The sequence below is a fragment of the Tetranychus urticae genome, chromosome 1, assembly GCF_039701765.1.
Source record: "Tetranychus urticae isolate SD_2017Ah chromosome 1, NJAU_TeUrti_SD_1.0, whole genome shotgun sequence".
NCBI lineage: Eukaryota > Metazoa > Arthropoda > Arachnida > Trombidiformes > Tetranychidae > Tetranychus > Tetranychus urticae.
In genome coordinates this window covers 31,525,046-31,550,783 of record NC_142958.1, presented here as the reverse complement: position 1 = coordinate 31,550,783, position 25,738 = coordinate 31,525,046, and the positions used below count along the sequence as shown (strand labels likewise).

The window sequence follows — 25,738 nt, the reverse complement described above, 5'->3', positions numbered from 1 at the left end:
ACCTCAAACCCTATTCGGGTTATCTCAACATATTTAATTAGTTCATCTACATTTAAAACAATCATATCTGTTTACGGTTAAACTCATCATAACCTGAGATTGAGATCATTACAGATAATAGTTTCACTCATCGTGTTCAATGTGATCTTGATTATTATCTAATTTGAATGAAGGTTAGATGGTCATGGTTTCTGTGTAACTAAGCATTTAATTGTTGATTTCATGATTGTACAAGTTAATGCGAAAATTTTATCACTAAAATTGAAAATGAATTGAGGAAATGCAAATTTTTCCAGATTTTAACATTTAATGGCTCATTTTGAAAGACAATAAAATGACCTTTTCATTTGCTCTTCAAACCGTTGTTTGTTAAAATTGAATCTTGAAACCTGAACCTTTTAAATTGAATGGAAATTTGTAATTTGTATTTAATTTGTAGCCAATTTTTGGATAAACACTTGAAAGCATTGAATCCAAAATGCATTCTGTAACCTCTAAAGGCTCCAATCTGTCAGTGAGTTTCAACTTTCAACGCAGGCTTAGTTAACAGTGTCACCTTTTATTTTGCCAGTTTCACTCCAAAATTGTTCATAGACTCAGTTTTTTCCCTCAAGAACAATGTTCATGGTTTTACTCGTAAAAATATAGGAACAACTTATCCTGGTTTCCCTGTTTATTTCCTCTTTTACCGAATAAAATTCAAACAAACTTAACCAGAGAAGAGAAAAAAAGTTACATCTTTTAATGAAATTGTCCAAATCATCACCAGAATCGATAAAATAATTTCACAATTTACAACAATTGCCTCAATGATGAGTGTCGATGAAAAAGTTTCAAACAAATTCAGTGAAAATTTAGTCAACAATCGAAAGTAAAGTTTACCAGAAAAACATGAAATGACGGACAATTTGATTAACCATTCAATCTGAAAATGTCAGCAACCAATTTAGGTAAGTAAATGAATTGCAATGGAATGAACAATTTAAAGTTGACCAATTCAATGATCAAAGTCGACCAATCATTTGATTGAACCATTGAGTAAGACAAGAAAGTTTCATTGATAGATTGATGGTTACTTTGATTTCTTGTTTCCTGATTGTTTACATTCACTCAATGAAGATAGATAAGCCTTTTGGGTATGTTCATCATGAGCATCATGCCAATGATGAATAAAAGATTTGGAGAAAAAGCAAAAAGTTTTCAAATTTCAATTTCTGTAACAAGATGGTTGATCAAACATTGAAACATTGAAACATTGGAAACATTGAAATTGGCAAAGCAAATTCTCAACTCTAATTGACAGAATTTCCCTATTCTTTTCTCATATTTATTCATCTTTTTGTTGTTCTTTCCACTTCTTTTTCAGGGTAAAATTGAGCTTGAAAACTTCTGTTTCAACTCAAACAATGAACTTCAACATTATTCATCTTATTTATGTTTTTCAGTCTTTTTTGTTGTTTATTGTTTTGCTTTACCTTTTTGCTGTTGTTGTTACTTTGAGTTGCTTTGATTCGTGCAAAATTACATTTAAATTAGACTTTCATTGAAAAAAAGCAAAAAATAGAAACAAGATTGACATATTTATTTCAATTGAAACAGAGGAATCACTTCCGTTTCATTTAACATTCAAATTCACTTTCAACCAGTTTTCAGGTTTTCTGGTTTACTTTACTTTTTCTGGTTGCCTCAACTGTTTAAACCATTAACTGTTCAAGTGGCAAAGCTTATTGTTCATTTTACTTTTAATTTGATTGCTTATGGTTTCAATATTTGCTTCAACTTGTTAACTTTAAACTGTTAACAACTCTAATAATGATTGATTTGAATTAACGTTGATCATCCAGCGATCGTCTAACTTGGTTAACACTTTGACTTTAATCACAATTGACAGTTGCTTCTTTGCGTATCAATGTTAATAGCTAATTGAATTTGCTTCTCAAATGGTCATCAATCAATTGTTCATAGTTGGACCCTTTAAACCAGTTAAACAATGTTAACAGTTAAATTGAAATCAGTCAAAATAGCAATCAAATTAGTTCAATGAATAAATTGTCATTTGAGGTTAAAATTAAAAGCATAGAATCAAATTTACCAATTTTGATGATCAACCTTTGTTTTCACTCCAACAGTTAATAGCTCAAAATGAGAATCTTTTTTGTCTAATTTTAAAGATGAAACCTTTTCAATCAACTTTGATTAATTTCAATACATTAACGTTCATTAAAGCCTTTTGTAATTGAATTGAAACAAAAGGATCGCAAGGTTTTATGGTTAAATCACAGAGATGTTAATTGCTGTTAAACACGGAATTGTTCATTCAACTTTTGTTGAAAATTGAAACAATAAAAATCTTTAAACAGAAATGATGAAAGTCTCGTTTAATTGTCAACTTTAAACAATTAGTGAATCTCAATGCACTTGAACATTGATTAACAATGAGATTTCACTTTTGTCTTGAAACAATTAACGACTTTTCACAATTCAATTTGTTAATTTGAGAAATTTAATTTTCCATAAACTTGCTCAAAGTGGCGATTGATTAAATAACTGAAAACCTTGATTAACTCGGGAAATTCCCAGATTGTCATTAAATATGCAACTGAAGTGTAACAATTGAGAAGCACAATTGGTTGAACAATTGAGTGTCACAGCAAAAGATGAACAATCAGAAAGATGATCAACTTTAATTGTTCATTTTGTTGACTGATTTCATCAAAGTAAACATATTTTCTAGACTCGACCAAATTCAATGTTTACTGTTTACTGTTTAAACAAATAAAGGTTAAACAAGGTTGATTAATCGACAAACGATTAATGAAAGGCAAAGATTAATTATGAGTTGAAGCAATTAATGTATTAATTAACGAAGTGAATTAACAAAGTTGAAAAGTGCAGGTAAAGTGAACTTTAAAGATTCTGGTTAATTCCCTGGTTGATGGATATTAATACTTGAGTGAACCAAGTTAACAGTCAGACTAAGTGAATGTAAATTCATCATTTAACTTTCAGTTTAAGGTGTTAATTGTCTCATTATACTTGATAGCCTAACAACTCTATTAAATATTTCAATCATAATTAACACCAATTAATCACTTGGACAAGATAATCAGCAAGGAAACAATAGAAACATTGAGCTTGATAAATAATAAATTGAAACTAAAAGGATGTTCGAAGTGAACATTCATTATCAATGTTTTCGCGATCTTGTTCACAATTGTCATAACAGCATTTAAAAGTAACTCATTTTGGTTACTGTCATTTGTTGACATTGTTTGATTGATTTGCTTGTTATGAAACAAACTTGTAATTTACTGTTTCAAATGAGGCTCACGAAATCATTATTGTCAATAAAAGTGTGACTAAAACGGCAACAGTTGAAACCAAATAAAAACCCAAATTATTGACGTCAAAACTGTCGGGGGACGGTTAACAGTATTTACCTTCAACTGAAAATACTTTAAATGCAAAAATTTGATAAATCTCATCTCAAGCCATTCCAAATTAATTTTTAGACCGCCAAATGGTTTGATCAAGAACAAACAAGGTTTATTTGGGATCGTACTGCATCACCTTATCGACGAGAACCGAAATCTTCTTATGAGACCTATTTGTCATTAAAATGAGGGGCACAAAAAATCCTTTTCCAGGGCATGAAACCTTTGTCTTCTGATCAACTTCACATTTTCACCTCAAAATTGTGAGTTGAAGCGCCAGGAACTCTGATAATGATATAAGATAATGAATAAAACCCACATTAAAAAATTTAGTTGCAAAAGTTGAGTTGTACCTCTATACCATATCTTTGGCGCATTGTTTGGTATCCAAGCACATCGATAGTCATTTTTTTCGATCATTTTTTGTAACCAACATCAACTCAAGATTCATTGGATAAGGCATTGAATCGATGTTGGTTGTACTTAAGGAGTATGTCAAAAGTTGCCTATTTTAGATAATTTAAATAATTTTGTCTTGTGTATTTTTTTGTGCTGATTCTAAAAATATAAATCCAAGGTATAGTTCTTGAGATATTCGCGAAAAAACTAATAAAATTTAGAATGCAAAAACGATAGAGATGGGCTAGAAAAGTCAGCGAATCACAATTATTTTTCCTTGTTATAGTTGAAAAGTGATGCGAAATTCATATTTGCCATTTCCATCTAAGAAGCAAAAAACAGTAGTTCAACAATCACAAGAATCCATGTTCCAGTTATTTGCACATGATAAAAATTATTTGATATACATAATACAAAATGCTGCTAATATATTCGAAATAATATTGCAATTAAACTAGAGATTTCTACTCTAGCATCGTATTCAGATGATTTTCATTGTATGATTGTATATTTATATTTTCTGTATATCATAGCTTATCTGCCTTTTAATTCTGCATTGTTATTTATCGTTGTATCTCGTTATGGATTCTAATGTTGAAATGGATAAACAGCTTGCAAGCCTTTTTGCAATCAATGCCAAATCAAGAAGAGACGACCCAGAAGAAATTGATTTATGGCGTCGTTTCATCGCTACATGGAAAATTCTTCCTTATGCATCTGATGGCAGATTCATTACTCTTCGAGGTGTAGCACTATTTAATATTTATGTAAGCATTCGTGACGGCAAGTAATCTATCATAACGAGAGCACTGTAGTTCAAAGAGTATGCAAATACTATTTATACTTGTGGCTGCTAATGCTGCTAGAAAACAATTGAAATCTAGCAGCACAGTGTTGCTGGTTACCGCAGCATATGAACGAATACTTGAAAGAAATGGTTATGGTCACGTTAGGCTATTAATCTAAAACAATCTGGGGAGAATGTTTAAAGGGTTGGTAAAGGAACAAGCTGGTTTCGATTTGAAGAATAATGAGGAGGTGTATTGATGGTTCGACACAGAGATCACACTGGATGATTTCTACTTCTATGCACAAGGGTCTTATGCTCTCAAATCATGTGCTAGCTACTTTTTTGATGCGGCAAGAGAGCATATGGATGGATTCAATTACGAAATTTTCGAAACCAGCTATTTACCATCCGATTTCTTTGAGGTTTATGGGTTAGATGTTGATACTGGCAGCCATTCGGCATGCAAAATCAGCTCAAGTTTCAATCCTGCTTAACCAGCTACACACCTTAATAACTTTGCGATTAGAGTCAGGGATCAGATTAGCTCTGACAGTAATTAATACTTGATTCGTTGTTATCCATTTTATCGGATTATAAAAAACCATAGCGAAAATTTTTATTCATTAAAATAGTTTTTCCAATAAATGACATAGTTTACGCATGTTTATATTCAAAATAATTGTATATTTCATTTCATTTCATTTGGTTTTCAATACTGAGCGTTTTAATCTTGTCACCTGATCAAAGAACAAAATATCTTTAATTTTTGTACTCAACATGCAAAGCTGTACTCACAAAAAAAAGTTGCGTGCTTTATTCGAAAAGATAATAAAGTGAAAAATTCTAGAGACCACTCTTTATTCGTACTTTCAGACTTGAGTGGAGGGAATAAGTTAGTGCTGATATCAAAGGGGTAGCATGGCTTAGATGAATATAACATTTTACTAATAGGTGCTAAAAACTTTCAATCAGTAATATTGCTTATCTTGACCAAAAATGAAATCTCGAAACAATTAAAGCTTCAATATTTAATTAAATAAAACGAATTGATTTTAACTTTCAGTTGTGAATCCAATTGTGAATCAATTGTAAGCAATTAATATTATTGCCACTTTTGCCTTTCCAATTTCAACCGGCAAAACTGACACTTTTTTTGAAATCAATCTTGATTCAGTTTATTATCAAAACTGTGTAATCTGGTAACACAAATGTTAATATATTTATGTAAGTTGCACTTTCTCTGGTTTTAGGTGAATCTGTTGATGTGACAACATGAAACCAGAATAATCATCAATCTTATTAAGTGAAACAAAAAACATGAAGGCCAAGATGAAGTCGTAATTTGAAGAAGATGCTGTTCAAGATGTTACCCTCTTAATCTTAATTGATGCTCTTACCATTAATTAACTTTGCTTTGAAAGACGAAGATGAAGAGAGATGAAAGAGAAACAAAAAACTGTTTTTTACATCTAATAATATCTTGCTTTCTTTCCTTCCCTTTCTCTCCCTGTTCATCATCATCTTGATTCCTGCCATTTCATTTGCCTTATCATTTTATCCTTTCCACTTTATCCAGTTTGCATCATCATCTTAACAGTGACCCTTTCAATGGACAGTTTGACAATGGCCATTGATGACGATTGGATCCATAACAATAACAATAATGTTTTGTCCTTTAGCCACAAGAACAACAAAAGGGAAACCAAATTAACTCACAGAAATGGCTTATCTAAACACCATCCAAGTCAAGTTGAAACCAATAAAACCAATAACAGACTTCATTTCACTCAAGAACCACTAAATCAGGTTACATTTTTCAATACCGAAGGAACCATTGTTGAATGTTGGGCCAACTCCTCATCACCTGTTAAAATAACTTGGGCCACAAGTGAGGGCAAAAGGTTGTCAGATGTAACTGGATTAAGGTACATTCGCGATGATGGACTTTTAGTGTTTCCACCGTTCAGTCCAACCGATTATAAGCAATCCATTCATTTCAACCAATACATTTGCATTGCCACAGATGAATATGGATCCATTGCCAGCCGATTGGTGACGGTTAAAGGAGGTAAATACGAATAAAGCAAAATTCAAAACTAAGTATCGATTTTTTTCCGAAATTTTCATGAAAACCTATCGTTTCGGGTTCCAAACTTGGAAGACTTGCATTTCAAAATTTCATCAATTACAACTAAAAGTTGTCAGTTTATGTTATGCGAACGAAGTTTGATTTGAATCAATTTTTCTGCTTTCTTGACAATTTTACAGAAATTCAAATAATTTGCTTTCAATAGTTTATAAGACGAAATAAAAGATTTTTGAAAAACGTTATTTGCAGAAAACACAGTCGCATTTGCAGCAGCAGCTTAAAACTTCTACTAACGATAATTTCTTCAATTATTTTGAGCTTAAAATATCTTGAAATCAAAATGATGAAAATTCAAGTTTGTCAAAACTTTTCGAGGTTGCTTCAGATTCAACTTATATTTTCAAGAGCAAAAAATTTGTAAATCATCTTTTCAACATTAAAATTTAAAATCTCGCAACAAATTTATTGCCCAAAAGAAATTACCATTAAAATTAATGCTTCTATTTTCGGAGTAATATTCTTTATCTACTCCATGTGATTCAATTTCGAGACTCTTCTCGTTTAAAGTATATTTACACTGAAACTCATCCATGGATGAGGAAAGAGATGAAAGTGAAGCAGCTTGAAGTTGTGAGGCTCGAGAAAAGCTCAAACAATAAAGTGTTCAAAAGAAGTTGAAAAATCTAAAGTGACAGTTATGATCAGTTTGTAAGGTTTGCAAAATTGAAAGATTGAAATTATTTGAATGAAGAAAAAAAAGAAATGGAAAAGTCTCCGAAACCTGAATCCAATCTGGATTCAGATAACCTTTGACCTTGAAGATGAGTGATGAAAATGATGACAATTTACCTTTTCATTTTTTGGGTTAAAATTTTCAAGAAAAGAAACACTTGAATATAATAAAAGTTGGTAGACTTGAAAATTGCCATAAGATATTTTACTTTTCTCTATCAACCTTTTTTCCAACCTTTTTCATTTCATGGTGTAATTCAGTTTCACCATGGATAAGCTGAGAGTTACCAAGCAAACAAAATGAAAAGTCTGAAGATGAGAAGAAAAAAAGTGAATGAAAAAAGCTGAAAGTCAATAGAAGTGTTTAGTGTTATTGGAATATCAAAGAAAAAAAAATGAAGAGTAAAATGAAAAACAGTTTGTTACTGAATAGCAAAGGAAACAATCATGATGATTATGATGATAATAATAGTAATGATAATAATCTTGAGTCATCATTGATACTGTCGATTGTATCGAACGTACTAATTTGGTACAAAAATTGAGGTTAGCATGGAAAAAGTAAAAAGAGAAACTTTTTTCTTCTTTTCATTTCTTGATAGATAGTTTTACCATTGGAAAAGGGGAAAAGGTTGAATCGAGAAAAAAATTGGTTTCAAAGTGTTTTTCACATTCAACTAAGTAAGATGTTTCAGAGTAATCAGTTATGCTTGTGAACCTTGAATAAGTGGATAAATATCTGCAATGAAATCATGAATTCATTCTTGAACTGAATGCCTAATGGTTTGAAATGTTGAAGGATAACTTTCAATTTTTACTCTCATTCTTCATCTTCCTTTTTAACCCTTTACTTTTCATTTTTTTACTCTGATTTGTACACTGAAAAGTTAACTGAACTGATTGAACCTATTTAAGCACAGTTAGGAAGAATGAAACTAACGAATTTTTGGGAAAGGGAAAAATCAAAAACTCAGTATTGAATCCATTTTGCAGATTCTTTACAGTTACATGCATAATCGTCGCTTTCTTTCAGCTATCTATTCATCTGTGCATACGCAATATAAAAAGTCAAAGAATCAAGTTTTTGGGTAAAAATTGTGGTTCAATGAGAATCTCAAGGAAAGTTTTTGCACAGCCTGAAAGCCATGATTAAACAATAGTTCTAAATTGGCCAGAACTTAATCTGAAGACACGGTTACTGAGAAATTCGCGTTTATATAAGAACTGACTTTCGAGTAAAGAGTTTGGTGAAATAATCTGTTGCCTCAACTGTACAAAAAAGAGACCAAAGTTCCAACTTTTAACTGAATTGCCATTACAGAAACTGTGCAATTTATAATATAATAAACTTAGCAACTTTATGATCGCTTCCATTTTTGCTCCGGACATGAAAAAAGAATCTTTGATAATCTGACAATCAATGAAATGTTCAGTTCTAGTGGTTTTCAGTTATTTTATTCCAGAATTTTGAGCAATTAACAGCAAATTTTAATGCTTATTTTGCCAACACGCGTTAGTAGCTATTGATTTGATAAAATTTTTATAGATAAAGGTTCGAGTGTAAAGACCTGCTATCTCTTCGACCTCTCCACAATCAGCCCATGAGCCTGAAACAATTCCCATTAGATAGTATCGTCCGTTATCTCCTTGGTACATCAAAGGTCCACCTGAATCTCCTGAACAGGAATCGCCTTTTGTTTTCTTGTTGATCGCACACATATGAGTCTCAGCAACACTTTCAACTTCGAGTTGGCTCTTCATTGACTCGCTAATCCCACCCAATTTTATCTCGTAATCTTTCTTCAAATCATTACATTCTTTTTCTAAACGTGGAAATGAAAGCATAATAAATCAATTGATTCTTGATGACAACTGTTCAATTATCTTACTAGTCAAGTAGTCGACTTCAACTTCCAATAAATCATTAGTGAATCCAGCATTAGCTGCCGTGCGTCCCCAACCAGCAACCATCAGTGTTGATAAACCATTTTCAAAGTTCGGTAAACAAACTGGTGCAACTGTTTGGGTGTATTTAACAGGCTTTGAAAGAGTCAGAATAGCGAGGTCGTTGGAAAGATCGGAAGTATCGTACTTATCATGGATCCAAACTTTTGAAACAGAATTTGGCTTAGATGACACATTGAATGCCTTAACGAGCCCGAGGAAGACGTCGAGGTTCGATAGACTGTAAACTTTCCCATTCGCATTGACAACACAGTGAGCAGCAGTAATAATGTGTCTCTCATCAATTAATGAGCCTCCACATCGATGGTATGAACCATTTTTGCGGTCAGAATAACTCCTGGGAGATTGAATAACAAACGATTGGAAAACTAGTTTCTCTAACAACCGTACTTTACTCACCTAATATGAGCTAACCAGGGATACTTGTTGGGTCGAACTTTTGAGCCTTTATAGATTCGGCTAGTGGAACCTTCCAAACCACATTCTAAGAAACAAACAATTCAAGAAATGATAAATATACATGAATATGGATATATTATGCTTGTTGGTTCCAACTATTGAACCTTTGTTGATTCAGCCATATTCGGTCTGAAAGAATTCAATATCCAAATCTACAAAGGTTCAAAAGTTAGAGCCATACTGAATCCTTGCAGACCACATTCTAGGGAACAGAGGGTCAGAAATGATAAATATACATGAAAATGGATAACTGAGAAAGGTTAGACTTACCACATGCAAGTGTTATACTTATTGCGGTAACTAGTAAAAGAAAGAGCAACACAAAGAATTTCATTTTCAATGATTTCATACAGAATCGAATGATGAATCAAAACTTGGATATGTTTTAATGAGATTACAATCAGTTCATTTTATACTGGAATTAAATCAAGATGCAAATGATTGGTTTGACAGTTCGATCTCTTTTTCCATCGATTTTATTGTTAAACAATAGAAATTTATTATTGAAATTTGACAGTAAATTTTGAGCACAAATTCCAAGCACTTGCCCAGTTCATTCCTATCGCAACCAGAAACAGACGTAAGCAGAACAGCAGTCATACTTTACGTGCAAAAGTTTAACACTCATCATATTCATTATATTGTCTAATCTAAAAAGTCTTATAGTTGGAATAAGTGTTATTAGTGGACAAGCCAAGAGTCATTTTTAAAAGTCAAAGATCATCTAATAGATTTAGTTGCCAAATATTGAACATAATTTGCTCGCAAAATTTCTCGTTGATCCTTCCGTCCAGTCACTGATGGAACGCAAAATTGATACCTTTTCTCAATTCAGTTTATTTTTGTTAATATTTCATTAACTCGAATAAGTTTCCTTTTGAAAAAAGTAACTTTACCTGTTAATGCACTGATTTACAATCCAAACAATAAAAATTTCTCAAAATACTCTGAATCCTGGGAATAATGAAAATAGATGAAAACTTGAAACTTTGAATTCACTTGAAAATGAGGGAAAAACTGAAACAAACTTTAACCCAAAAACAAAAGATAAAAAAGATGAAAAGCAAAAGCAGAGAGATTTAACCAAAAAAAAGCCAAAAAATGGTAAGAATCTTAAGGTAACTTAAGCTTTTGGTTTAACTTTGATAATAACTTGGACAATATTATACAATGATAATAATAAAAGTAATGATATGAAATGTTATATAACTTTAGAGTACAACTTATTTAGATGACTTTTCCTCCCCACTTTCCTCCTAATGGAATCCATTGAAAACACTCAACATGAAACATACATGGATACATGTGTTGATGTATTTGTATAAATTCATTCACAGTGCAACCTTTTCATGTTCAACTTGTTTGTATTCAATGTTCAAATTCAGGAAATGTTTTTTTCTTCTCTTCTCCTCCTTCATATCTCCTGTATTATGATAATAACATATCCTTTTGGTATGCATGTAAATGATAAAGAAAAAGGTTTATTCCGTTTAATTTTTCACTCTTATTTCACTAATCTTGTTCTTTACATGGAACAAGAATCAGAGTTGAAAAGATACAAAATATTCCCCGAGCCTGACAGAAGATTATTTTGAAAACATTTTCCCAAATAAATGTTATTTAACACTTTCAATTCTTGTTGTTTGATTGAAACAAGTTTCCAATTCAATTTCAAAAACTTTCACCATTCAGATTAATTCAGATTAACTATTATATTGATTACAATTATTCTAATTGCCTATCATGTTGATCCAATGAAAGTAATAAAAGTTTTTCCAAATGTCACAATGTTTATCCATTTTCTTTTCCCTTCCAAGTCAATCAAACTGATTTCTCCATGTTGATCATTCAATTGTCAGAATTGCTTCTGTTCTGTCAACAGCAATATAATCATAACTTATTTATTACCCGTCAATCTTCAGTTGACCCAAAGCTCGATTTACATTCTCCTTTAAACTTTCCCTTAGGAAATGTTCAACATTTAATGTACAAACAGAGTGAAAGGAAAACAACCAATGTTTACATTCATTATTCTGAAATTTATCTGAGCTTCTATTGGAATGTGGAAGATGAACTTTTTGAGACTTTTTCTTCTTCTTTTGGAAACATTTTCAAACCAAAGTTGATGGAAATTTTTCATCGAAAATATTTATTCGAAAAAAAGGAAAAAATGTTTATTTATATCATTAATAAAATATCATTACAGTTTTACATCAATACTCTTCGATTGAAAATCATTTTCATTATCATGGAAAAGGGTTTAAACATTGAAATACCAAGTGTTTCCATGTTGGTTCAATAGTTGATCAGAAAGTCAATTGACCCTGTTAATGTTATTGAGTGTGTTTAATCGTTTGAATAAACCATGTTAGCTGTTGACCAGTCGAAGTAAACATTTTTGGTTATCATGAAATTAATGAAAATGTAAAAGAAAATTTTCTTTATTCGCTTTTTCCAAAAAAATATCATGGTGTAATCATGGTTGGTTACCTGATTGGTTACAGTTTGAGCGTGTTCAGTGTTGAGGTGAAAGGATAATGGATGAAGGATGAAAAATGTTGATTTTTGTGACACGAGAAGAGAAGAGAAAAAAAGTTTTGAAAAGATCGCACAAAATTAATATAACCTGTAATTGGGATAATCGGAGCAGAAGAGGAATGCTTCTGGGAGTGAATGCTGGGAGGACATTGGGATGAAATTGATGCAAAGAGATGATGAGAGGAAAGCATGAGAATGGGAAGAGAATGAGATTACTGGTGAAGGTAAAGAGGAAAATGTGATGGAAGAGGAACACAAAAAAGAGAGAGAGAGAGAAACATGGGTGACCCTTGATTAAGTAATTTGTCAACCAAGGATGCTGTGTTTCTCACCTTAACAGGATGGCTCATCATGATCACAGGTTACTCTTTGGCTGTTCAACTGAACAGAGAGAAATGGAATTGGAAATTATCCTTGTTTGTAGTTTCTCCTGAAACTTGCTTCTCTTTTCCCCTTTCATCCTTTTCTTCGTCTCAAAATGATTAATTACAATGAGAAACGATATCTTTTCAATGTAATCATTGATTACCTTGTATTATTTCATGTCATGAATCATCCAGTTTGTTTCATGGATAAATCACTTTTCCCATTCCCTAATTGACCAATTCATTCTGTAAACTTCAATTCATGGTTAAACACTTTTTTTCATCTTGCCAGGTGAACCGTTCAAAGGGTTTAGATTTATGTTTTGTTAAAGGAAACTAAAAGTTTGGCGAGATGAACGCCTTTGTGTTAACTTCAATAAAAGTTTTTTTTTGTCTCCCAAAAGTCGAAGTTTGATTAAAAATTGGTTTACTAGTAGATGTGAATCATGAACATCGAAAAATTCAAACCGAAATGCAAATTTTTCTTCAAAATGTTTATCACGTTAAATTCAACACGAAAATTCGAGTCCTTTTCAAGAAGCAAACAAAAAGTCTAAATCTGAAAGTGAATCTTTGAATTGAAATAAAAGAAAATAAAAATTAAGTTCGAATTCTTTTGGAGCTAAGCGATAAGTGTTTTTTACGATTCCAGTTTATCGATCTAAATTTCTTTCGTTTTTCATTGCCAAAAAACTGCAGCCAAAATTTCATTTCGCTTAAAGCTGTCTCATTTAATATGAAAGGAAATTCGAAAAACTTTTGTGGAATTTTTTCTCTCACAAATTATATTCGTTAAAAGCGGCCAAGTTGCTAAGTTCGGGAAAAATTTCGATGCTTTTTTGAAAAAGAATCCGAAATCTTGATAAACCAAAATTAACCTTTTCTCTTCATTATTTTTCTGATGTAAAAATTTTCTTGCACAGTTATTCGTCGCTCTTTGACTATACACGTTCACGATCAGCACATTGAACCAGGAGGAACAACCGCCTTCACCTGTCACATATCAGGTTCTGAATGGAGCAGCCAGTTGATGAGTGTTACCTCATGGCTTGAAGAGCCTTCAGGACGAGTGATCATAACAATCCCAAGTAAATCCCTAACCATAGGAACCCTTTTATCGAGTAAATACATTGCACTGGATGACGGTAGACTTTACATAAATTCAGTGTCAACCTCATTAAACAACAATCGTTACCGATGTCGCGTAATCTGTAAACTAACAGGCGAAGTATTAACAAGTTCATCAGCCGGAAGATTAATTGTTACAGGTAATTAACCAAACAAGCGCAAACAAAAACAATTTGCACTTTTATAACCGAATCTTCAATAACATTTACAAAAAAAATGTTGACTCGAAAAAAACGAAAAATTCATTCCACTTTACAGTAATAAGGTAATTCAAGATAATGAGGATAATAGTGATTATAAGAGAAACATAATGAAGAAAAATCCTGAAAATGATGGAAGATTGGCACAAAAAAAGAAGTCGTAAAAAGCCAGAGAAAAAGTTGTCAAGAGAAGAAACGAAATTAAGACTTGACATCATCATTTAATTAATTAATCATCTTGATAAAGCTTAGCCTTGTTTCTCAACAATTTTCATCATTCACTTAATTCCGTTGTAAATCTAATTTGGATGTTATTTTTTGTTTCACTTCATATAAATAACTAATACATTTTTACTTAACCTTTTTTTATTTCGTATTTTCTTCTCGTTCCTTTGGTCTCTCATTTAATGTCACATGAAACGTAATTAAATCACTTTAGCCACTCGGGAACCATTTGCACCTCAAATAACAGTGAAAAGTGACCTTATCATTGGTGAACTTGCAAGTCAAGTTGTTGTTACCTGTATAGCTTCAGGTTATCCATTACCTTCATACAAATGGATACCAAGATATTCAATGATTAAACAACATTCCCTTCAACATTTAATGGAGTTGACCGGTGATAATGGGCAAACCCAGAATAACCAAAGTTTACACTCAGTCAATTATCTGAGTGACACTTCTCAAGCCGATCAAAGGTACATCCAAGTTAACCAGTTTCTGGTTATAAAAAACTTGACTCAACCAGATATGGGAACCATTGGATGTTGGGTTAACAATTCATTGGGTCAAGATAAGGTTTCCATTCAACTAATGGTTCGCTGTAAGTCACTTTCCACCTCAGTTTTCCTCATTCTTTCATCAACTTTTTCCTTTCCCTGAAAAGAAAATGATAAGAAAATTATTCGAAAAACAAAAACTCTTGAAATGGGCCATTTTAATGGTAAAAAAGAGTAAATGTGTCATTACCATGTCATTCTCGAATCGTGTTTATCTTCGATAAATATGATACTCCAAGTATTATTCAAATTTTCATGGCTATCATATTGCACCACATTTCATGACAACTCAATGATGATGATTATTGACCTGCAAACTGGTTAATCAATGGTTCAACCTTTTCAGTTTCTTTCAAATTCTAACCTTTTCTAGTTTTCCTTTGCTTTTCATGCAATTTAAGGTTATTTATTAAATTGACCCTTGACTAATGATTGGTTGAGGTTCTGATTAAGATTGAGATGAATTTTCATTCATCGATGCTAAGGTTACCTTGAAATTATTTTTACCATTTTTCTTTGCTTCTTTTCCCTTAACCCTGAGGATGAACAGTGGATCAACAAGACCAAATAGTTTCAATTGAAATGCCATTTCAACTTATTTCTTATGTTCTCATCAACTGATAGTTGAGATTCATTGATGAACCTGAGAGTCAATTTTTTTCATTACGAGATAAAAAACTTGTTCATGATGACTTTTCCATGCTCATTGCTTTAAGCGATATTTACTGTTTACTTGTAAATCCAATAACAAATCCCATTCTTCATTTGCTCAGTTCATCCACTTTCCTAGTCAAGAATATATTAACTTTTCATGAACATTATCACCATGAAAATTTGTGAGTTAACAAAATTTCTTTTTTTCAAACTTTTCCAAGTTCCATCTGGAATATTTTCTGTTCATCTTTTAAAGAAATTCGAGTTTTAAAGTTTCCTTTCCGAACCAGAATCACAATCAAATTCATTTAGAAACTTATTTTTCCAATAAAATTTCAATGAACTCAGTTTCGATTGTTTTGATCATCAAGTTTTGGAAAGAAAATATTCTTGAGAAAATTCCATTTCCTTTTCATGATACTTTTACTGTTAAGTTGGAAATTAAAGATTGATTCATCAACTCATAAGGTTCAATTAACTTGAAATTTTCAATCAATAAAAATGATAATCGATAAGAAATGGAGGAAAAAATGATTTGAAAATTTCCACTCATGAGGGTTATTCATGGGTTAACAGAACCAACTACAAAAAAACGATTTCAAGTTTATCTGAAAGTTAATTGTTTCTAGACTCGAATTAGTAGTTTGCATGATTGATAGTGTATCAATGAGAATGGAAAAGATGCTCTGAATCAGGAAGATGATGATAAAAAGAGAGGGAAGGTTAACATTAGAAGGCGAAGTTCTGACAAGATCAGAAGAGTGAGTAAAATGGAAGCAAACAAGATGAACTGAATCTCAATATTGTTGTCAAAAGTGTCATCAAGATCATCAATAAAAGCATATTTGACTTGGGAGATAAATTTATTTCCATGGAAACGATCGGAGAAGAGAAAAGGCGAGAAAAGAAGAAAAAAAGTGTTTCCGGAAAATGATGTTGATGATGAGGATGAGATGATGATAGACAACACTTTATTCATCCGGTTACATAGAAAGTGTATCGATAGAGAAAAGTCAAAATTGTGTTTATTCGTTTACTTGTAGAACTTGGATTATCTATTTATCATGAAAATGATGAAAAGAAATGAACATAATTCCAATGATTTTTTCTTCCCTCAACTTTATTCCAATTACCATTTAGTCTCATTTTTCATTGCGATTTCTTTTCTTTCCATCAACATCAACTTTTTCCTCTTGCAACTGAAGCTCCATTAAGAGTCAACTTATCCATAATCAGTGAAAGAGATTCTCAAGTAACTTTGATCAACTGTGATTACATCGGATATCCTGTTACCTCAATTGAATGGCGACTCAATGGTCAACCATTGAGCTCATTGTATTCCTTTAATGGTTCCTCAACAATTAAACTGTTAACTGTGACCAGATTAAAAATTGAAAGGATAACAGAGAAAGAACAAGGTTACTATCAGTGTTTTATTTCAAATGAATATGAATCAGCACATGGAATTGTTCAACTACAGAAACCAAGTAAGAAACGGATATGCGAAAAAATGGATAATTTGAATTCAAATCTCTTTTTTTTCTTCCATCGTTTTTCTTCCAGTAATTGCCTTACAATTTTTGGAAACTTTCAACTCTATCATATTATCTGAAGGCGATTCACTTCAATTGGTATGCAAAGTTGAAGGTTATCCAATGCCGAGGATAATCTGGACTCTGGATTATCAGCCAATATCCAACTCAGCCAATAAACGAGAAATCACAACACAATTGGACTCAAAGGTGATTATCATGAAAAGAGTAGAAGTTGATGAAAAAGTATCTTTCGATAAAACATGAATTTAAAATTCAAAAGAACACTTTTTTGCATAAATTTTATCCTTATTCAACCAACAGACCATCAACTGAACTTAAACATTTCTCATGAACTCAATTCTTGTTTTTCTTTGCAAAGGTAAACTTATCCAAATAAGAAAATTGAAAATAATTTCAAGCAAAAAGGTCAACAATGAAATAAACAGAAAATAATACAATCGGAACTTAATAAAGAAATGAAAATTTCAGAATGTCGAGTCTTTCAATTTGGAATAAATGAAAACTCAATTTCCATTCTTTACTAAATCGAGACTCAGTTTCAGTCAATCGTCTCTATTAGTGCATAATAGCGTTGTTCATTCAATCGAACTGAACAAATCTTTAAGTCAACATGAAAAGGCAAATGAATTTCATGTAAAGTTCAATGGAAATTTGAATGTTAATATGATGTAAAGAGTCGAAAGTGAAACTTGCCTTTTTTGATGGTTCATTGAATTTTAATTTAACATTTCGATTTGCGTCTCAATAGAACTTGTAACCAACAATTGAACAACAATTGAAACATTACCTTTTATACACTCAACTCTCTCCTTCAACTCACCTGTAAAATTTTTTTCTCCATTTTTCATTTTCCATTGAAAACTAGGAAAATGTTGTTGTCAGCAAATTGAAAGTAGAGTCAATTATCCTGTTGGATGCAGGCTTATATGGTTGTGTGGCTGAAAATTCAGGTAAAAAGATTGTCCATTCAAATAGAGTGAACGTTCGAGGCCTTCCTTTTGTCAAATCTCTTCTCAATCGGATCACAATTGCCGGAACTCAGTTAACGGTCCATTGTCCAGTCGTTGGTTACCCAATAGATAGACTGCTCTGGATCAAAGGTAAACCCAAATTTCAAGTATTCATTTAGAAAAGAATTTTTTTCTCTGTCGAAATTTTCTTCTTTTTTCAAAATGCTAACCCTGTTTAATCCAAATTTATCATGAAAACTTGATTTATTCGGAAATTTAATGTTTTCTTTTCCTTCATCAATCTGTGCTCTTTACATTTGTTTTCATCTATAATGTAATAATAATCTTGAGCTTGAGAGGAAAACGCGATTTGATTGTTTCTATTCAGTTTATGAATCTTTTTGTTATCAACTTTTCTCTCTTTCTTCATCTTCTCAAGGAAATTGCTGAGTAAACTTTTAGTTAGTCAATCAAGCAATTTAAATTTAATGGTTAAATTGTTAGATATTCATTGAGTTTAGAAATGAAATTTTGAGAAGAAAATTTTTTTCCCTTCTTTTTTGTTCTCTTTCTTTAAACTCAATAAAGTTGATGAAATTTAATCATTTTACCCATTTTATTGGTTCACATATTTTCATGCATTTATGGAATTTAAAGGTTATCAAATGTCTCGAAACTTTTTTTTACCGTTGATTGATTTGGAACTTGTTTCATGGTATTCTCGTGTTTACTTTGGTTCCATTTAGGGTTTACTTATTCAATCAAAATCAGGGTTAAAGTCATTCATATTGACAATATTTAAAGTTTACTCATTAAAAGTAAAAGGTAAAAGTTTTCAGTTTTGGCTTCTCTTTCAACCTGAATAAAAATGAATGATTTTGAAGCATCAAAATTGAAGCTACTCATCATGAGATGATTCAGGTTTACACAATAGATTCTGATTGTAACTGCAAGTTTAATAATTTAAAGTTGAAAATATAATTTTCATCTCGTCTAAAGATATTAATTTTCTTGATGTTTTTGCTTTTCCTCTTTTGCCTTTTGTTGTTGCTCCTGTCGGTTGATGATGATGCTGATGATGATTATGATGACTTTTGCACTAAAAAAAGATGGTCAAGTCCTTCCATACAATAGTAATCAAAATGTGAACTCTGATGGAAGCCTTGAGATTCGCAATCAAAGTAAAGCTCAAGATCAGGGTAAATACACATGCCGAGCATTCCAAGGAAACTATTCATCAGAATCTACTTTTTTACTCTCCATAAAAGGTAAGCTCATCACGAAACATGTTTCTTTCATTGTTAACAGTTTTTAATTTATCTTCTCATTATTGCGATAATTCAATGTTTTTCTTTGCAATATTTTGATTCATTTTGTCTGAATTGAAATCTAAGAGTTCATTGCAAAAGCCTTTTTTCCTGCTTTGCGAACTTGTTATTTCAGTTTGGTGAATCCCAAACTCTTTGTGATATTTTGAAAAATGAATAAGAAATTTTCGTGGTTAATTCTTTTTGTACATTTTCTTCCAGTTAAACCCGTTATTGAATCATTCCGCTTCCCTGGTGGACTCCATGAAGGACAGAGAGCCTCAATTTCTTGTACTGTTGCTACTGGAGATTATCCAATGGTCATTACTTGGTCAAAGGATGGCTCGATAATACCAAATGATTCTTCTAGTCCCAAAGTCATTTCAGTTTCTGATTATTCAAGTAGTCTGCTCTTTGAATCGCTTGATGTAACTCATCGAGGAAATTATACATGTCGATCAACGAATGACGCCGGTTTCACTGAACATTCAGCTTATTTAGAAATTAATGGTAAAATTTATTAACTAAATTAACCTTTGCAATCGTTCACTTTTGACCAGTTGAAATGAACAATTTGCAAATCCGATAGATTGATCAGAATCAGAATGGAATGAAAATGTGATGCGAAATCGCAATATTTATATTATCAGTTTCTAGCGACTGATTTCATGAGTGGATTTCAAAAAATCGAAGAGATTGGTACATCAGTTTAAATGAAAAACTCGCTGACTTAATCATACAAAACAGCTCTAACCTTTTCTGTATATCACTCAAACATTGTGATAATTGATTCCTTTTTTCTCTTTATTCATGCAAATTTTGAATTGATTAGAAGCACCATTGTGGACACTTGAGCCAGTTGATAGTTGGTCAATCCGAGGCAATAAAGTAATTATTCACTGCCAAGCAAATGGTTATCCTGTTCCAAGAATTAGATGGTCCAGATCAGTTGGTAAGTCATTTGAATTTTATTTAAAAAATTTCTTGAAGTACAGATTGAGTAAATTATTTCTGAAATATAATAATAATTAATCATTTTATACTTTTGTTCAATTGAAAGATTCATCTGGAAAAGAGTTTAAACCAATTGCGAGTAATCCTCACATGCAAGTCCATGAAAATGGTTCATTGATAATTCATGAAACTGTCTCATCTGATGCTGGTTATTACCTTTGTCAAGCTCATAACTCAGTTGGGCCAGGATTAAGTAAAGTAGTTAATCTTAATGTTTATGGTAAGTTCAAGAATCAATGTTTTCTGTAAGAAAAGCAAAGTTGATCTTGTGGCAATGATTTTCAAAATAAATGACTACGAAGTTGGAACTAAAGTTGAGAAAACCAATCTCGATTTTCCAATTTTCAGCATTCTTTATGCTTTCAGTTTTATGTTAGAAACCACAAAAAGCACGCCATAAGACTGCTTACGAAAGATCATAAATAAAGTTCAACTTAGTTGCCTTTAATTGTCCAACCGTTAACTATTAATAAATCTTATTCATTTACAGTTAAAGCCCATTTCACTGAGCACAACTTGCACAATTATTCGAAGATCGGTGAAAACACAGCATTGACTTGCATCGCTCATGGCGACGATCCTTTAGACATGCAATGGTCCAAAGATGGTGAAACAATTGCATGGAATTACGTCGGAACATTAAACCATCAGCACCAATCCAGTGGCCTAAACAGTTTTTCCCATTACAAGCTATTCGAAGAGCATTTACCTAACCTTGTCCGTTCAGAACTTCACATAAGCTCAAGCAAATCAAGTGATAATGGTCTATTCAAGTGCCGTTCGTCCAACTCATTTGGCACAGACGAGCTTACCATTAAGCTAACAATCCAAGAGCCTCCAAGTCAACCCATTAACCTAACAGTTGACAAAATATCTTCTCGTTGGATCTCAATTTCCTGGAGAACTCAGTTTAATGGACATTCTCCAATTACAAATCACTTGATTCAATACACTGAATCATGGTCAACACCAGAGAGCACTTTAATGGACCAATTAAAAGTCATGGTTGTGATGGGTGAATCAATGAATGCCAAAGTAACCGGTCTACGTCCAGGTCAAAGGTATACATTGGTTGTTATCGCTGAGAATGCATTAGGACGAAGCAACAGTTCCAATCCTGTTCAATTGGCGACCGAAGAAGAGCCTGCCTCTTCCTCACCATTGAACCTTTCACTCAGCCCGTTATCTTCCACATCAATTCGAGTGACATGGGAGCCACCCGATGTGAAAGACAGAAATGGACAGATTCTGGGTTATTATATTGGAATAAGAGTCGCAAATGAAATTGCATTGCCTTACACTTACTATACTTATAATGTTTCAGACGAAAGTGAAAGTGCCCCAAACGATGGACGAAATGTTGAGAAAAGGATTTCGAGTGAAAAGACCTTTTCCCATTCATCAGCATCACAACGTCTTTCAATTATTTTAGATAACCTCAAACAGTTGACTAAGTATTCAATAATTGTTCACAGTTTCAATAGCAAGGGTTCATCTCCAGCCACCAAGGAAAAACAAGTGACCACTTTTGGCATCGATTTACCGTCCACTCCTAGTCCATCAATTGTTTACATCTCATCAACCTCAATTCATCTAACTTGGACTCAAGTTATCGATGATTCACATCCAATCCAAGGTTATCACATTTACCATCGGATAAGTTCATCTTCACCATCAAGCAATAGACATTACTCAATGGAACCAGATAAATGGTCCCAAATCACGTTGATTGGACATCAAACATTTTACACCTTCCAAGGCCTTGAATGCGCAACTTTGTACCATTTTTATTTGGTTGCCTACAACTCGATGGGACTCAGTCCACCAAGCGATATTCTCGAGGCTAAAACGAATGGATCACTGCCCATCATTCCCGATTATTCCGAAGCAATCTATCAAAATTCATCTTCCATTTATGTTTCACTGGAAGCATGGCGTTCATCTGGTTGTCCGATTGAAGATTTTATCATTAAATATCAAATAAATTCGGGTTCAACTTCACGTTGGAATCAACTGGAGATTCCAAGTGAATTTAAATGGAAAGGATTGGTTTCCATTGAACATGCTATTGGAAGTATCAGTAAGATTCAGATTTCAGTTCACAACAAACTGGGAATAACCAAAGTCGAATACATTTTCTCTCCTCTTTCCTCGCCACTATCATTTCCATTGACTATTTCATCTTCAACCTCATTGTCTTCCGCCATGTCTTCATCAAAAGCGACAAATTCAACTGCAATCTCAAGATTGAATGTAAACATTGAGAGCAACAAAAGGCCAAGCTCAACTAAACTCACCTCTAAAGTGGCCAACAAGTTGACTAATGGATTCAATGAAACACTAATTTCGCAAATAATTTATTACGCCGCTTGGGGCTCAGTTATTTGGCTAATTGTGCTGTTGATTTACTTCGCCTCTAAAAGTACAATCTGGTCTAATCGTGATAATAATGAATCCAAGAGGAAAAGCGGTAAATCGATTGAATCGGAAGCTGTCCAATCAAGAGTCGTCTTGGAAAACACCAACTCAACTAACAGAAATTTAACCTTACATGATCATATTACAGACGATCCAAGTAATTGCATGACCATGAAAGTACAAGATAAGTGTTTTGAACCTGAAACTTTAGTAACTATGGTTAAGATGACGGCAAATGGAGCAACGCATGAACCACTCTATTCAACCATCATGAAGAAGTCTCAATGTAAATTGTAAATCAAATTCTTGTATAAAATCATTTTCGAGTTTCTAATTGTAAATTTGACACATTTTTGCACTTCGATCAAACAATAAACAAATTCACCGAATTTTAACAAATTATTCCTAAGGTTGAACTTATGTTTCAAAGCTTTGCATTTTTAGCTTTGCGACGAAATCGATTTATGGGTCAACCTAATAAGTATAAACCGATAAGATGAAATACTAACTTTTCAAGGTTTCCTACTTTTACTCTTTATTTTGCATTTCCTTCACTTCCTTCATTTGAAATCGGCCTTTATTATGTTGATTTGAAATTTGATTAAAAAAATTTAAATATGAAATAGCCTGATGAATGAAATCCATATGTCCAAAAACACTTGCGAAATTAGTTATATGATACGATCCACAGGGCGGATATGAACTAGCAACAACACCTTGGATATAATGTATGTTATCTACTGTCAAAAACAAAGGTCCACCTGAGTCACCAAAACATGAACCGGATCCATTGACATTAGAAGTACAAAGATTGAAAACTGGAAAGTAATGTATCCCTTTATTTTCAGCCACACACTCTTGATCAGACTTTCTGAATAAAACTGCTGATCGCAATGCGCCCGGATAAGCTTGGGTTTCAATTTTACCAAAGCCGATCAATGTAACTGGTTCCTGAAGAGGAATTTCAACAAAGGGTAGTCTAATAATCGCATTAGGCCGAGGATCAGGTTGGTCCAATAGTAAAACAGCGATGTCATGTTTGATATTTTTTGGACCTGTAAGATTGTAACCTGGATGGATCACATGATACGGGATTTTGAATGTCCGATCGTTTGGATGAATAAACGGTGTATTTCGATAGTTGGGTAAAACACGATATTCACGAATATGCTCAGTACTAAAGAGATACAAAAGGTTAGGACCTTTAAAGATACATTCGAGTAATCATTTGAAACTTACTCTACAAGACAATGAGCTGCTGTTACCACAAATTGCTTTGCTATTAAGGATCCACCACATCTGTGCGTGTATCCCGTTGTGCTATTGGGATCTGGTTTTTGGATAGAAACGAAGAAAGGATATGCGCCTTCGGGAACAGGAGAGCCTTTAGCAACTCTTTCGTATTGTGATGTTGAATCCTCGATGTCTGTTGATGATACAAGATTTGAATATAAAACCATCACTAAAATTGTATGAAAAATCATCATCGACTTTTACGATTGAAATACTCCCAAAGGAAAAAACATAAGCATAAATGATCTCAATCTTGATGGAAGTTAAAACTAAAATCAAACCAATACAACCTTCTGGTAAACAGATTGCTTCATTTATTAATGTTGGAAAAGTAAACTAACAAGTTAAAAAGTATGAAACTTTTACCCAGGTTGATTGAAGGCGGTAATACAAACTCAATATTATAGTAAAGGAAATTATAAGATGTTGTTTTTATTATAAATTATAATATTTCCAAGTTACTCAATTCAATCAAGAAAATTAGTTCAGTTGATAAAATCTGCTCAAAGTTACTGGTAGCTTTATGGTTTCGAGTTTCATCAATTTCAGTAATAAAAAAGGTTTGTGCCACGAAAAATATGCTTTCGTCTGATTGAAAATTGACTTGATTTTATGTAATTCATTGACGTTAATTCTGAGTCTGTTTAACTTGAGCGCAACATTACCTTTTTTCATCCGATTAATCCAGTCTTGTAATAAAAATCACATTGAGTCTTAAACCTTTAGTTGGAAATTCCATGTGAATAAAGTTGAGTCATTTAGAAGCTAGAGCTTCTCGACAGAAATGAGGCCACTCGTAAAACAGGTAAACTACTGGTCAAGAAGAGCGGCTGTTAGCTCATAGCCGATAAGATAAAGACTATTTTTCACTAACCAGATTCAAGCCTAGCCTAGTGTCGGTAGAAGTTCAACTCCAGAATGGTTGAAAGGAAGCAACACAAAAACAGAATGAACAGTAACTTATTTGTTTATTTTTTTTGACGAAATTGACGATAAATCTGTTGCGTCGAAAAAAGTTTTCGCAGTCGACAGGATTCGAACCTGTGCGGGATAAATCCCAATGGATTTCTAATCCATCGCCTTAACCACTCGGCCACGACTGCTGTGATAACAAGATTCATCAGAATGAAATCTTCATGAAAAGGCATTAGTCAAGTTGACGTTATAACGTTGTAACTTTATAAGCTGTTTCTGCACCTATTCAACAACATTTAATGGCTTCTCATTAAAACTCATCAATCATCTTAATCGGTTGATTGTTTATGAACGTTCAACAGAAACTTTTTGCATCAATTGAAGGTAAAGCTGTGCGTTGGTATTTGAAAATTAATGTTTTTATTCATTTACTTCAACATGTTATACCAGCAGTCGTGGCCGAGTGGTTAAGGCGATGGACTTGAAATCCATTGGGATTTTCCCGCACAGGTTCGAATCCTGTCGACTGCGAAAACTTTTTTGGCCTCAAACTTTTCAAATACGAAATTCACGTTTAAACAAATTTTTGAAAACAAAAACAAAACAAAACCATGTTCAGGTTAGTGTGAAAACAATCTGTATTCAAAACCATTTTGAAGGGAAGCAGATTATTTTACAGTTTGATAATGTTAGGTTTTATTTTTGATGCTGAATAGGTGCAAAACATTGACTTTGGAGCTAGAGGTGGCGAGC

The 25,738-nt window shown here is 32.7% G+C and overlaps 3 protein-coding genes and 2 non-coding genes across 5 annotated transcripts; 2 read left to right on the top strand and 3 right to left on the bottom strand.

Annotated features, from left to right (window-relative positions):
* Positions 1-137: 137 nt before the first annotated feature.
* LOC107361687 (cell adhesion molecule Dscam1-like) lies at positions 138-23,179 on the top strand. The gene is made up of 12 exons (XM_015928539.3): positions 138-950; positions 6,200-6,691; positions 13,695-14,039; positions 14,539-14,922; positions 16,738-17,019; positions 17,096-17,274; positions 17,954-18,188; positions 19,148-19,306; positions 19,568-19,855; positions 20,178-20,297; positions 20,406-20,579; positions 20,850-23,179. The coding sequence occupies exons 1-12, from the start codon at positions 932-934 to the stop codon at positions 23,072-23,074; spliced, it is 4,902 nt and encodes a 1,633-aa protein (XP_015784025.2). The 5' UTR covers positions 138-931; the 3' UTR covers positions 23,075-23,179.
* LOC112538843 (transmembrane protease serine 11G-like) lies at positions 8,878-10,648 on the bottom strand. The gene is made up of 4 exons (XM_025160842.2): positions 10,139-10,648; positions 9,809-9,893; positions 9,334-9,746; positions 8,878-9,267 (listed from the first exon to the last, which is right to left on the bottom strand). The coding sequence occupies exons 1-4, from the start codon at positions 10,215-10,217 to the stop codon at positions 8,933-8,935; spliced, it is 912 nt and encodes a 303-aa protein (XP_025016610.2). The 5' UTR covers positions 10,218-10,648; the 3' UTR covers positions 8,878-8,932.
* A 126-nt stretch (positions 23,180-23,305) lies between the features above and the next one.
* On the bottom strand, positions 23,306-24,237 carry LOC107361692 (chymotrypsin-2-like). Its single transcript, XM_015928549.2, has 2 exons — positions 24,017-24,237; positions 23,306-23,954 (listed from the first exon to the last, which is right to left on the bottom strand). The coding sequence occupies exons 1-2, from the start codon at positions 24,235-24,237 to the stop codon at positions 23,306-23,308; spliced, it is 870 nt and encodes a 289-aa protein (XP_015784035.2).
* An 853-nt stretch (positions 24,238-25,090) lies between these two features.
* Positions 25,091-25,173, bottom strand: TRNAS-AGA (transfer RNA serine (anticodon AGA)). Its single transcript has one exon. It is a non-coding gene; the product is annotated as a tRNA-Ser (tRNA).
* Positions 25,174-25,434: 261 nt separating this feature from the next.
* Positions 25,435-25,516, top strand: TRNAS-UGA (transfer RNA serine (anticodon UGA)). The gene has a single exon. It is a non-coding gene; the product is annotated as a tRNA-Ser (tRNA).
* Positions 25,517-25,738: the final 222 nt, after the last annotated feature.

Excerpts from the sequence above, each read along its gene's own strand:
- LOC107361687 (XM_015928539.3), top strand. Across the intron at positions 17,020-17,095 it reads TGTTCAACTACAGAAACCAA|TAATTGCCTTACAATTTTTG; the intron begins GTAAGAAACGGA and ends TTTTTCTTCCAG. Across the intron at positions 19,307-19,567 it reads TTTTTTACTCTCCATAAAAG|TTAAACCCGTTATTGAATCA; the intron begins GTAAGCTCATCA and ends ATTTTCTTCCAG.
- LOC112538843 (XM_025160842.2), bottom strand. The coding sequence starts at position 10,217 with ATGAAATCATTGAAAATGAAATTCTTTGTGTTGCTCTTTCTTTTACTA. Across the intron at positions 9,747-9,808 it reads CCCTGGTTAGCTCATATTAG|GAGTTATTCTGACCGCAAAA; the intron begins GTGAGTAAAGTA and ends TCAATCTCCCAG. Across the intron at positions 9,268-9,333 it reads TGAAGTCGACTACTTGACTA|AAAAAGAATGTAATGATTTG; the intron begins GTAAGATAATTG and ends TTCCACGTTTAG.
- LOC107361692 (XM_015928549.2), bottom strand. The coding sequence starts at position 24,237 with ATGGTTTTATATTCAAATCTTGTATCATCAACAGACATCGAGGATTCA. Across the intron at positions 23,955-24,016 it reads GCAGCTCATTGTCTTGTAGA|TACTGAGCATATTCGTGAAT; the intron begins GTAAGTTTCAAA and ends GTATCTCTTTAG.